Source organism: Zeugodacus cucurbitae, chromosome 5 (assembly GCF_028554725.1).
Source record: "Zeugodacus cucurbitae isolate PBARC_wt_2022May chromosome 5, idZeuCucr1.2, whole genome shotgun sequence".
Taxonomy (NCBI): Eukaryota; Metazoa; Arthropoda; class Insecta; order Diptera; family Tephritidae; genus Zeugodacus; species Zeugodacus cucurbitae.
Genome location: NC_071670.1, coordinates 7,772,833 through 7,786,967, shown reverse-complemented (window position 1 = coordinate 7,786,967; position 14,135 = coordinate 7,772,833). Strand labels below are relative to the sequence as shown.

General features: G+C 28.3%; 1 protein-coding gene across 5 annotated transcripts in view; it reads right to left on the bottom strand.

Moving 5' to 3' along the window:
• Positions 1–14,135, bottom strand: part of LOC114804736 (mucin-19) — a 107,982-nt gene that overhangs the window by 4,481 nt on the left and 89,366 nt on the right. For 4 of the 5 annotated variants that reach the window (XM_054232370.1, XM_054232369.1, XM_054232373.1 and 1 more), the window contains one exon: positions 12,592–12,871. In XM_054232370.1, coding sequence (XP_054088345.1) covers positions 12,592–12,871 — 280 coding nt within the window. Of the gene's footprint in view, positions 1–2,501; positions 3,146–12,591; positions 12,872–14,135 lie in introns of those variants that run through there. The other variant, XM_054232371.1, reaches the window with a different exon arrangement.

The following is a 14,135-nucleotide window of genomic DNA, read 5'->3' as shown; positions in this document are numbered from 1 at the left end:
TTAAATTGTTTTATTGCATTCTTTGAGTATAAAAAATGTATTTTTAAGCGAAATTAAATTACTTATACAGGAATTTTGATACAGTGTGGAAAATAAATAATTTAATATTTGAAAAATAAATAAAATAAAATATAAAAATTAAAATAAAATACATTAAAAATATTGAATGTTAAAAAAATAAAAAAATTAAAATAAAATAAAAAATAAAAGGATAAAATAAATAAAATAGAATTAAAAAAAATTGAAAGTTAAAAAAAAAAATAAAATAAAATACATTAAAAAATATTGAATGTTAAAAAAATAAAAAAATTAAAATAAAATAAAAAATAAAAGAACAAAATAAATAAAACAGAATTAAAAAAATAAATGAAATTTAAAAGAATAAAATTAAATAAAATAAAATAAAATAAAATAAAAAAAAAAATAAAAAAATTAAATTAAATTAAATAAAAATAAAAATTTAATTGCATTATTTTAAAATTTTAAATAAAATACATAAAAAAAAATATTGAAAGTAAAAAAAAAATTTAAACAAAATATAAAATATAAATTAAAATAAATAAAATAGAATTTAAAAAAATTTAAAGTTAAAAAAATAACATTAAATTAAATTAAAAAATAAAATAAAATAGAATAAAATAAATTAAAATAAAATAAAATTAATTTTTTTATTTTATTTGGTGGAGATAATCTCAGGCTACCACCGGGGTCGCAGGTGGCGAATAGTGAATGGCCTATGTAATAGGTTAGCTGCGAATAGTAATACGCAGTCCCCGACCAAGAGCTGCCGGAGAAGAGGGTCTGGTCTAAAAAGCCTCATGCGCCCAATGAACCTCCGGCGAAGAGGCGAATAGATGCCGTCTCTAACTAAGCATCATAAAATAAAATAAAATAAAAATAAAATAAAATAAAATAAAGTAAAATAAAATAAAATAAAATAAAATAAAATAAAATAAAATAAAATAAAATAAAATAGAATAGAATAGAATAGAATAAAATAAAATAAAATACATTAAAAAATATTGAAAGTTAAAAAAAAATTAAAATAAAAAAAAACAAAAGGATTAAAATAAATAAAATAGAATTAAAAAAAAAATTGAAAGTTAAAATAAAATAAATTAAAATTAAAATAAAAAAATAAAAGGATTAAAATAAAATACATTAAAAAAATATTGAAAGTTAAAAAAAAATTAAAATAAAAAACACAAAAGGATTAAAATAAATAAAATAGAATTAAAAAAAAAAATTGAAAGTTAAAATAAAATAAATTAAAATAAAAAAAAATAAAAGGATTAAAATAAAATAAAAAATTAATTGCATTATTTCAAAATTTTTAATTTTGCGTAAAAATGTAGTAGGCGAGTTATAAAATTTTTTACAATAATTAAGTAATAAATTAATTAATAATTTTTTACTAAATGCGCTTTGTTAAATGAAGTTCCAACAAAGTTAATAACCTGAGTACTAATTTTCAAATTTTAGTACGTTTTCGACTGCTGGTGTCAGACATTAATTGTGGTGTGTAGTCTATTTCAGCTATAAACTTCAGAAAACTAGAAATATCAACTCCAGAAGACAAAAAGGAATTAATAAAATATAAAAAAATAGAAAAGTTCAATTACCATATGTTCTATTATACAAAAATCTGTGAACTCCCCTACTCTGGTCTATAGTATATTAAAGTAGTCCAACTCAATTTCAAAGCATTAATATAGACACATTCGAAAACTATAATTTTTTTCAAGTATTTCTAACCACAAATCAAGGTTTCACATTCCAACTTGTGTTGCTAACTGAATTTTATAATTTCTATTAAAAATGTATTAATGGCTTGCAATACAATGATAGAGAGCATGATTACAAGATATACATATATGTTTTAATAATAATAATAATAATAAGCATGCATGGGAATTAGTGATAGCGATGCACCTCTACAAACATATGTACATTCATAAATTGTTAATAAAGTGTTGAAGATGAAAAATTGCATTTTTTGTTAGTGATAGCGAGTAATTTGCTTGCTAATAAATAATTTGTTAAATATATGTAAACCGGTTAGTTACCTCAACTCAAACAGAATTTTCAATACTGGCCCAACACACGTACACACAATTCGTAGTTTCATATTTTATTTATAAAAATTATTTATTTATTTTTTTTTTTATTTTCTTTACTAAAATTATGCGACAGTAGCACAACAACATTCAATGCATATTGCGCACATTTTTTGCGTTTCAAATTCGAGGTTAAGCAAAAAAGTGGAATAGCAGTTGTGGCATTTCACGTACTCATTACGCTCTTCCGCACACATAACGTGAACGCGTAAACGTGCTTACGCCACGTTCTAAGGTGTTGTGTGCGTTTTTATTAAACAGCTGTTTTGTTTTCTTCATTTACCGTTGTTGAAAACATTGCGAATTGTGTGTGTTTTTTTAAATAATTTTTTTCTGTAATTCATTGCTTGTTGCAGTTTTAATTGTTGGTATGTTTGACGCGTGTGTATGTTTTTTTTTTTGTGTAAAGCATTAGCGGTAATTAAACGTAAGCTATAGCGACGTATAATTGCAAATTTACTCGTTATGTTTTTTGTCTATAATTTTTTTTCTTTAATTTTTAGTAGTACGAGTATATAAAAATCAGTTTTTGGCAGTTTCAAGTATTATTATTTTTGTTTATTTTTAGAGGTGGTTGTTAGAAGTTTTGAGCAGTTTTACTGTTGATGGCTTAAAGTTAGCATTTAGTATAAGGTGGTTAGCAAAGTAACGGTGCTGTTGGTGGTCATGTTGTTGGTTTTGGTTTGGTTTGATTGTACCGAGTAGCAGACTTTCGAACGGGGCGTACGGGCAGGCAGACAATTTAAATAGCTTTGGTATTATTAGCGTTTATCTGTTGTTGTAAAACTGTTTTTTTTTTTACTTTTGGCATTTACGGAGTTTCGTAAAATTTATGTGTTATTTGTATTTACGTTTATTTTGTTCAAATAAATGTTTTTTGTGTTTTCATTTTTGTTATTTAAAATTTTTCGTTTTCATTCAACGCGCTTCTGCAGTTTAGGCACACTTACACAAACGCATTTTATAATAAATATTATTTCGTTAATGTTTATTCAGTTATTTATTAATTATTATTATTTAATTTACATCTGCAAAAGATTCATAAAGAGTGAGAAAAATGTTTGATTAGGTTTCAAATTAGAGCAATAAAGGAGAAGGATATGAAAATGTATGCTGTATACTGTTGGTATAAAAATCACAATTTCAAGCGAGATTAACTAAAATTCATAATACTGTTACAGAATGTGAGACAAAAATATTTATAAAACAAAAAAATATTAAAATAAATTCTAAAAAAAATAAATGTTAAAAAAAAATATTTTTGAAATCATTCAAATTTATTATAATTAAAACTGCTACAGTATTTAATTAATAATTAACTTCAATTAATAAAAAAAAAAACATTATAAGAATATATTTTCATATATTTCATATGTTCGAAAAATGTATAATTGAAAATTTTCACACATTTAAACTTTCAAATTTAATACGCAAAAACCAAGTCTTTGAATTAAATTAATTTAAGGATTTTAAAGTAAATTAAAAAAATAATAATTTTATAAAAAAAAATAATATTATCAAAAAAAAATTATTATGTATAAGCTTTTAAAAATTATCAATTTAATGAGTTTTAAGCAAAATAATTGTTTAAAAGAAAAAAAAGTATATTGAAATTTAAAAATTTAACTGAAAATTTAAATAAATAAATTTGTTAAAATAATTCAAATATTTTTTTAAAATCACATGTTATAACAAAACTATCGTGAAATTTATGAAATTCACAAAAATTATTATAAAAAAAAAAATATTAAATTAATAAAATTAAATAAATATAGTAAAATATTTTTAAAGCTTGAATTTTTAATAAAATAATTAATGAGTCATGGATTAAAAATTTAAAATCATTAAAACTGTAAAACTAAATATCAATCTGAGTCCTTGATTATATGTATAAAATTAAATTAATTTTATTTAAAAAAATTATGTATTATATGTCTATAGCTTTAAAAATTTAAATTATTTTAATTAATTTTTTAAGCTTAAATTTTATAAAATTTTAGTAAATTAATTGATAAAAATAATTGAACTTAAATTTTATAACAAAAAAAATCTTGAAATTTATGAAATTCACATCAATTAAAAAATAATAATAATAATTAAAAAAATATTGATTTTATAACAAATTAATTTGAGAAATTTGTTAAAAAGCTAATAAAATTTTCTAAAAATTTATTAGATGAAATAAAGTATACATAAAATTTGTTTATGAAATTTCAAAAAAATTAAAATATTTTCATTAACATAATTATTTATAAAATTTGCTGCTCATAACATAATAATAATTTTTTTTTTGGAAAATGGAATATAAATTTTGTACGATTATACGTAAATAAATAAAAAATAAATAAAAAAATAAAATAAAAAAATATTTTCTTAAGGAAAATACCGCTAAATTTAAAGTTCAGAATTTAAAATTTGTTTTTTTTAATTGCTCATTCATAATAACATAACTGCTCATAACATAATATTTTTTTTGGAAGATGGAATATATATTTTTACGATTATACGTAAATAAATAAAAAAATAAATAAAAACTAAAAAAAATAAAATAAAAAAAATATTTTCTTAAGGAAATTACCGCTAAATTTTAATTTCAGAATTTTTAAATATTTTTTTTTTTAATTTCGAAATGTATGAAAAATATGTTAGTTTATTTTAAAAAAATATTTTCTTAAGGAAATTACCGCTAAATTTTAATTTCAGAATTTTTTAATATTTTTTTTTATTTCGAAATGTATGAAAAATTAATATATTAGTTTATTTTTTTTTAATATGTATTTCTATTATTTATATAATATTTATATTCTATTATTTATATAATATTTATTATTTCAAAAATAAACCGTTATCAAATTTTTTTGAAAAAGAAAAATATTTTTTTTTAAATAAAATTTATAATAACTTTTTATCGAAGTAATTATAATTTTTTGATATAAATTTATATATAATTTTCTCAAAATAATTGTTTATGACTAGTTTTTTCAAATTTTACACTCAAAATTGTGACTTTTTAACAGCAACATTATTTGTGAAATATAGAAAAAAAACATTGCAGCTTATGCCTTTATATTAACAAATAAATAATTAAAAGCGCATACTAATTAAGATTTTGTTAAAAAAAAACAACAACAACAAAAACTAGTGAGTGATTGTGCACGTGTGTGTATATAGTATGTACATATATAGTTTTAGCATGTACAGCGCCTATAAATATGCATCATTTACGGCGTATATTTGAGTTGCAGTTGCTTACAAGCCGCCAAATGAGATTTATTTATGTACAGTTGAAAGCCAAAGTGTAGGCGAGAAGTTTTGTTTTACAGTTTAATAAGCAAGACAACAACAAATTTTTAGCGTAACTACATATGGTATATGTATTTGGGTTTTTTATAATGAGCGCATACGATATTATGGTAGGGAAATTATTTTTAAAGCATTTCAAAAAATTCTTGCGAACAAGATCAACTGAACGGTTGGAATAAGCATAGTTATTTCATTAGTATTTTTTATAATTTTTTACTTTCAATAAAAAAAAACGAATTCTAATAAATATAGTTTTTTCTTATTGGTAAAAAAGTCGCATTTAATTATTATGATTTATTAAAGCCGACTACATACTGTAAAAGCCTTTTCACACAGCCAAATTAATTGATCAATTAAAATATTGATTGAGTAATAAATTTTTGCCCTTCACACTGCCGACTATTTTATAACCGATCAGCTGTTATACATTTTTGTTTGTTGCTTTTCATAAGAAGTTGATAAGTTTCATCAGCTGATTGCTATTTTTAGCAGCGACATCTATCGTCCTGTAGCGTGAACAACAACTTGCATACAAGGAACCTATATATAATTATAAATACGCTCTGTATCGTAGTCACATTTCATTTTTAAGCCGATTAAAATTCAATGAAAAATTAATGTAGATTTTTATTTAGTAATCGAGCAGTCGAGTAAAGGCCAGTTAATTGATCAATTAGCTCCTGTGTGAAATGACTATCAGAGTTGTATTTTTCCAAGCGTGTTATGATATGAGCACATTGTTTGTAGCCAAACCCACGATGTTTCGATAAGCCTGGGGAATATGGTTTATAATGGGAGTTATGAGTTTTATAGCCTTTCACCATGATTGGAAAACCATATCATACGAATATTAGGGGACAATTGTAAGTAAATGAAATCCGCTGAAAGCGAAAATACACTATAGCAGCTATCAATTGTTAACCATAGTAAAATAATATTTTTTTTAATTTCAAAATATCTACAATCTGTCAAAAAAAAAATTACTAAATTTCGAAATTTACAGCCCTATTCTGTGCACTTGACAAAATAACAAAAAAGTTTAAAATTTTTTCAGATTTTTATCAAGTAAGAACTTTTTTGGTATTCTGTGACAATTTTTATAAAAGAAAAAGCTTCAGTACGCATAGCTTTTCGCCACACGTGTGGGAAAAAAAAATAATATAAACAGAAACAGCTGATTTCTGTCCAATTATATTCGAATTGAATTGAAAAATTGATTTGAATTATTTTTTAACGTAAGTTTTCAAATACATTTCAATATTTGTTTGTATGTAATTTAACTTCAATTTCACAATAAATCCATTGCTTTTGGTCTAGACTTTTCTTAGGGTGCGCAAATATTCCATGCTCCGAAGCTGGCACTATTTTTCATGCAAAAGGCCGTTATTTGGATGAGTGTTTGTTTTAACCGAGCACTGATGTCGTGATATCGACTGAAGCCTTTCAGACCTGATGCAAAGTATTTGGTTTGGTTTCACAACTCCATTTACTCTATATAGATGACAGGGTTATACCTAACCAAACAGGGAGTGCCGCGCGTAAATAAAGTTGATTGATAATCAAATGGCAGAGCCTATATATTCACTTTTTCACTTTTCCATCCCAGATTCTCCATAGTATTTTGCTCCCCCGCAAAGCCGTAGAATACTTCATAATATAATACATATACATATGTCCTTTACAATATATTTAAAACTGTTTGGAATGCAATTTTGATTTAGTTGGTTGTTATGTTTAGCTTCAGAAAAGTTCCTTGGCGACTACAAAATCTAAACTTTGTTCTTTGTTGGCAAAAATTTGCTAAGCTGTAATCGCATGCAATATACAGAAAACAATTTCGCCAATGTTACCCTCATTATCCCCATTTTTTATACAAAAAACGGAAAAATAAACTTCTTAATATATTATAAAAACGGCTCAATAACGCGAGCCATCCACATGTTCATATTTTTCCTCTTTGTATAACACTAACGACAAAAGTAAAACATCTCCATTGCAACAAATTCACTTTCACAACTATCCACAGCGAGATATTTTATTTGTCAAGAGCATTTTACTTATAAAGAAAAGAGCTTTTTATTTTAGACACAGAATACGAAATGCTTGATAAATTTCAATTTTTTACAAATTAGTAATTTGTTGAATTTGTAAAGTGCACAGAATAGGGCTGTTACTGTATACAAAAAATATATTTAATTTAGTTAACAACGTTCATATAATTCTTAACCCGATGATAATGCTGCTGGGTCATATGGACCCCAAGGTTATTTAGAATTTTTTTAAATTTAATTTAATTTTAAATTAAATAAAGAATAAATCCAAATTAAACTAAATTTAATATTTCATTCAATCGATAACTGCCAAGTCGATAAATATAACCCACAAGCTTTCTACACCAATGCGCATAGCAGTTGATTAGATTACAAAATTGAATAGCAGAAATTAAATGAAATCAAGAAAGAAACTGAAAAGGAAGAAGAAAAATAAAGACTTTACACATATTTTTTCTTTCACGTGAAAACAATTTACAAAGCAGGCTGACAGGCGGCTGACACAAGACAGTTGGGCGGGCGGGCGCACACACACACAAACACGAACTCAAACATAGTACAGGGTGTTGCCGGGTATGCGCGAACGCAGCAAAGTGGTAGAAGCGACTGGCAGAGAAAATGGTGAGATAAGTGCACCCGCTGCCGCCCGCGTTGGCGACAAATTCGAATTGGCAGCATTATAGTTGACACTCTTGGGCTTGGTTGTGATAGCGCTAGCATTGCTGTTGCATGGGTTTTTGGTGTTGGTGTTGGCCTTAAATGGTGTCGGACACAAATACTTGACAGCGTTGGCTTGGTGAATATTATTGCCACCACCAGCTTTATAATTTAAGTTGGTAGCTGGCGAGTTCTGGTGGCGCGTGGCGCAATTTGCTGCGGAAAATGTTGAATAAGAATAGAAAGTGGTAGAAGAAGTAGTAGATGCAGTGGGCGTAGTAGAGAGACTAGTGTTAGTAGTAGTAGAATTTTGTTGTTGGTTAGGTGTTGATTGTGTACAAGTGGTGCTTATTAGTGTTGTGGTTGTTGTTGTTATAGTTGTGGGTGCAATAGTTGTTGTAGTAGTGTTGTTGTTGGTGGTGGTGCAAGCTGTGCGCGTGTGCAATATGGACGGTAGCGCAGTTTCAGACGCACTAACGCTACCGGCGACTGCACTTGCATTGTTTTTGTTGTTAGTTGTGGTAGTTATTGTTGTTGGTGTATTATTTTGGCTTTGGCTATTGCTATTTTCATAAGAGCAGCTTGTATTTTCTAACGTAATTGTGGGTATGGGATAGAAGTAATCTATCGCATCCTCAAAGCACTCATCATCGGTCGAGGTACCGTTCAAACTATAGCCGACACTTTTTAGCAATTCTTTTTTATTCTGATTTGCGGTAGCATAAACACTTTGCCTGCTATTTGTGGAAACTACTATACTAGCGGTTGTGGGGGGCGGACACACTTTTTCGGCAGCGCACTCGTGGCGTCCACCATTGTTACCAAAGGAGAATGAAGCGCTGCGTTGTTGTTGCTGCGGTGTTGCACAGGGTGCCTTGAGTTGGCCCATTGTATTGGAGGCGCGCTGCTTGGGGACGACACCGACACCACCGCTGCCACATTGAAACTCATTGCTGCGCGTGCGCAATACAGCTTGCCGCGTCAACCCAGCCGTGGGTGCGGTGGCGGCCGCGCGTTCGATTTGTAAAAAGCGCGCGTATTGCGGTTTATTGAGCACCGAAGGCGTTTTGCGTGGCCGTTGGCTGCAGCCGGAAGTGGAAGCGTTGGTGCTGGCTGCCGCAGTGGCTGCTTCCTCGGTTGGCGATGTCTCAAATAATGTGTGGAACATGGTATATTTGCTTATAGGTTTTTTCGTTGTAGTTGCTGTTGTTGTAATGTTTGTCGGTTTATTTGTAAGCGTTACATTATTAGTGTTGTTGTTGTTGCGTGTGTTGCCGCCTTTGGCAGCAGTATTATTGGATTTTATAACTTTTTTGCTATCATATTCGCAAGCGTTTACACTTGCCAATTGGAAATCGCGCAAAACACTCGGCTGCGTGACGCCACGCACATCAAATGTAAAAGCCGAGTGCGCTGGGCGCACGGTTGATTTGTTGGACACATGTTGCTGCACATTCGTTTCTAACTCTATTGTCTGCTTCACTTTTTGTTGCTGCTCTACATCCACTGTTGACTGTCGTGGCAAATTTCCGCTTGCATGTTTTTTACGCATTTCCTCTTTTATCACTGTCACTGTCTGCTCTTCTTCGTTCTTTATTGTTTCCGTCAACGTTTCTGTGTCTTTTTTCTGTTTCAGTTCCGTCGCCGACGACTTAAATTGTGGCAACGCACTCGCAGGCGATGCCTCCTCCGCCTTTGTTGCTGCTACCGTAGGTGCTGAGTTGGCGGGCTGCCGCATTATTGCGCGGCTCTCCAAACGCTTCACCGGCAATGGCGGTTTCTGTTGTGCTACTGACCGCTGCTGTTGTTGTTGCTGCTTCGGTTTGCTTTTCTGCTTCGGCAGCGTTGATAGGAGCATTGGCAACGGCAAATCGGTGGGTCGTTGTGGCAACGTCAGCGGCGGTGGCGGCAAGTGTGCCGCAGCTGCGCGCGTTTGGACTGGCGCGTCGCGCTTGTCGGAATTTTCGACGCGCAGCGACGACGGCGTTGGTGGTTGTGTTGAGGCGTTGCATGCTATTTCGTGCTGTGGTTGCAACAAAAGAGTCTCCACCACCGAATTGGATGGCAGTGGCTCTGCGGATGAAAGCGGTGCTGGTGCGGCAGCGCTCACTGCATTTTGAGTTGCGCTTAGTTTCAGCGGTTGCTGCAGTTGTTGTTTTGGAGTTGGCTGCTCCTGCTGTTGTTGTTGTTGTGACATTATACCCTTGTCTAAAATTGGGTAATCTGCAAAAATGGTGTGCACATTTTTTGTTTGTTTCTATTTTCTATTGGTTTCTTTGCAAATATGAGAGAACTGGTTGTGGTATTGAGCGATTTTCTATTCATTGGCTTATGAAATCGTACAGTTATGTAAAATTTTGAAAAGAGTTGAATGCATTTGTGGGGTTTTGGAAAGAAAAGTATATGCTGATTTTGAAAATAAAGTCGAAATAAGTGCGCTTAGAATGGAGTGTAAGAAGTTTTTGAGGGGTTTATTTGTACTAAAGAGCAAAATAGTTGCCAATTTCAATATCTATGCCTTTGGTGGAAATTTAAGATATATCCACAAAAGGTGTTTTACAAAATCTTAACAATGAAAATATTCCTTAGTGAGGGATAGCAAGAAGTTTGTCAGTCAGCTGACTCAAAAATTGCCTAATCGTCAGAACATCTATGCGTGAATCAAGAAAGCGATCTCAAAGCCTTAATATCATAGCTGAAGATGGATATTATAACGGCCAAGCTTTTCTTAGACACAATAAAAATCCCGGAAAAAACCGTTGTTAATGCTACAGATATGGGTCGAGCTGAGAGCTAAGACCATATTCTTAAGCTTAAGCTTAATTACATTTCAGATATTCCTAATTTTGAGTACAAATTGTGAATAATGTCCAGAAGTGATTTCGAGTGGATTAAGGAACATCGCTAGACGAAACTGGAACACTTGCGGAATAAAATCAAGGAAGGAATATCAATGATATTTATTTTAAGCTTAATTTTTTAAATTTCCCTCCATTTTTGATGACACATCTAGATGTTTTTGCCCAATTCTAACTGTATAGTATTTTAAACTGCCAATATTATTTGTACAAAGATGATGAGAGAAAACACTTTTTATGAAACTGGAATGAATGATATTTTCAACTAGCGAAAAAAATGAACGATTTTGGATAGCCGAAATTGTAATTGGAAAACATTTTCTTTTCAACGAAAACACTGAAGTCAGGTTTGTATACAGAAAACTAGGGGAACACTTTTGGTAATACAACCAACCTTAAAATTTTCAAAATTTTACGAAATGGTGTTGTTAGTATTTTCAAAATCTGTTTTTTCTTGCTAAATCTACACTGTTTGAGCTCATCGAAACAATCGAGCAGACAAGGCGGTAACTCGGCTGTATTGAGCGTATCAGTATTGTGAACTGTAACGGAAGTGGCTGAAACTGAAGAGAGAGAAAGAGAGAGAGTAAAGTGAAATAGTGTTGGTAAAACGTCAAGTTTTTCGTGCAAAGTTTATTTGTTGCTTGCAAAATTAGCCGAAAACGGGACACACTGAAAGGAATTTCTTTTATTTTTTTACGAGTATGTTAAATTTTTTTGGACGCTTTTCTTCTAGGTTTCATAGTGGTTTAATTTTTAGTGGATTTATGTTTAATTGTATGTTGTTGTTTTGCTATATTCAACTGTTTTTAACGACTTGTGCGCCAATTAGATATTTAATTATTTGTGGTGTTGTGGCGTATTTTCAAAAATATTGTTTTTTTTTATATGATAAAAATGTCAAAAATTTCAAAATTTGTTAATTTTAGTAGTGTTGTTGTAGTGTTACTAGGGTTACACAAGTGCAAAAAGGTATTTTTTTTGGTTAGAAGAGTAAGAAAACATACAAAAATTGGGATAAAACCGAAAGCTGATAGAAGTTGATAGATTTGTAATTTTATTTAAGGAAAATCAAGTTTTCGTTTCATTACAAAAAACACAAATTATTGTAAAAAAAAGTTGTTAGAGAACATAGAGAATTCAATTAATGTATGCAAAGAGCAGCAAAAAACTAAGACCATAGAAAGATCGCAAACAAAATTGTATAGAGATTTACTACAAACATTTAACAATTAGAATATAATAATAAAAAATAATAACAACAAATATATGTTAAGTAGAAATTTAGTTGAACAAAGACAACACAAACAAACTAAAGAGAGAGACATTTTCATATATGTAGTATCAAACAAACAAACAATAACATAGAAAAACATAGAATTTTCTAAAGCAAAATTCAAAACATTAAAAAAAAAAATAAAATTTAACAACAAACACATGTAAATGATTGTTGCATATGAAAAGCCAACAAATGTGATGAACAATTTTGCGTGTTTTCTTTTTTGTTCTTCGTATCGTATTGTAATTAATATTATTAGTCGTGTAATGGTTAATGGTAGTACAAATGAACAACAGCAATTAGGCATTGAACTTTAAATCACTTACCTAATGGCAAATTACCCAGTATATTTTTCGTTGGCGTATTTGTTGCGCTGCTGGCAATATTGGCGGGTGACGAGGTATTCGCCGGCGTTGGCAGTTGTATAATCTCATCAACGGCTACATGATGGTGTCGCGCTGGTGAAGAATCCGTTGTGTCACTTGTTGACAACTTATCATAGGCGCTTATCAGCGCATCATTGCTGTAGGAATCGTCAATGATTAGCGATGCCTCGGAGGGATATTCAAAGGTGGAGGTGAGCGTATCATTGAATTGTACGCGGAACTGTAAGAAGAGAAAAATAAAGTGAAAATTTGTTAAGAATAGTAAAAATTGGGAAAAATTCAAATTCATTAAGAATATATAGAATAAATATATAAACAAAAATTAATAAAATATGAATAAAATAAAAATAAAAAAAAAAATAAATAAATAAAAATGCATACTTAAAAAATAAGAAAAAAAATAATCATATAAAAATGTACTAAAATAAAATATTAATAAACATATATAAACAAAAATTAAAAAAATATATCAAAAAAAGAAATAAACAAAATGTAAAAATATTATTATAAAACATAAACATTTAAATTAGGTCAGTTAGGTTGGTCTGGTAGGCCTGCATGCCACGCATTAAATTAATATTAATATTATTAAATAAAAAAAAAATAACATAAAAAAACAATTTTAATAAAAAAATTATTTCAAAAATAAGAAAATTATGTTAAAAAATAAACAAAAATTAAAAAATATTGGAAAATATTGGAAAAAGAAAAAAAAAAGAGAAACAAAGCATAAATAAAATTTTTTAAACATAAAACATAGCGCTTAAATGAAATGGAAACAAATTAAAAAATAATAAATAAAAAAAATAAAAATAATAATAAATAAAAAAAAAAATAACATAAAAAAACAATTTGAATAAAAAAATCAATTATTTAAAAAATAAGAAAATTTTGTTAAAAGTAAACAAAAATTAAAAAATATTGGAAAAAGAGAAAAACAAAGCATTAATAAAAAATTTTAAACATAAAACTTAACGTTTAAATGAAATGGAAACAAATTAAAAAATAATAAATAAAAAATAATAATAAATAAATAATAACATAAAAAAACAATTTGAATAGAAAAATCAATTATTTAAAAAATAAAAAATAGACAAAATTAAATTAATTAATTAATTTATAATTTATTATTAAAAAAATGAAATAAAAAATTATTAGAAAAAAATTTAAAAAAATCTGCAAATTCTTTTGTTGTTTTTATTTTCTCCATGCTACTAATAAAGATTAGCAAACATATGCTTCAATTAGAAAAATATGACACTTAGTGAGGTCAAGCGGTCTAACCGCAAACTGTTAACTTTGTAGAGTTTCTAATATTTCAAGGGCCTGTTTTAAATTTCTAGAGCGCGAATTAAATCATTACCAAAGTCATAGTCATAGTCAGAAAAAAAAGAAAATTAAAAAATATTGAATTAAAAAAAAAAATTAATCAAAAATATAAATTAGATTTTAAAAAAATACATATTTAAAATATTTAATAAATA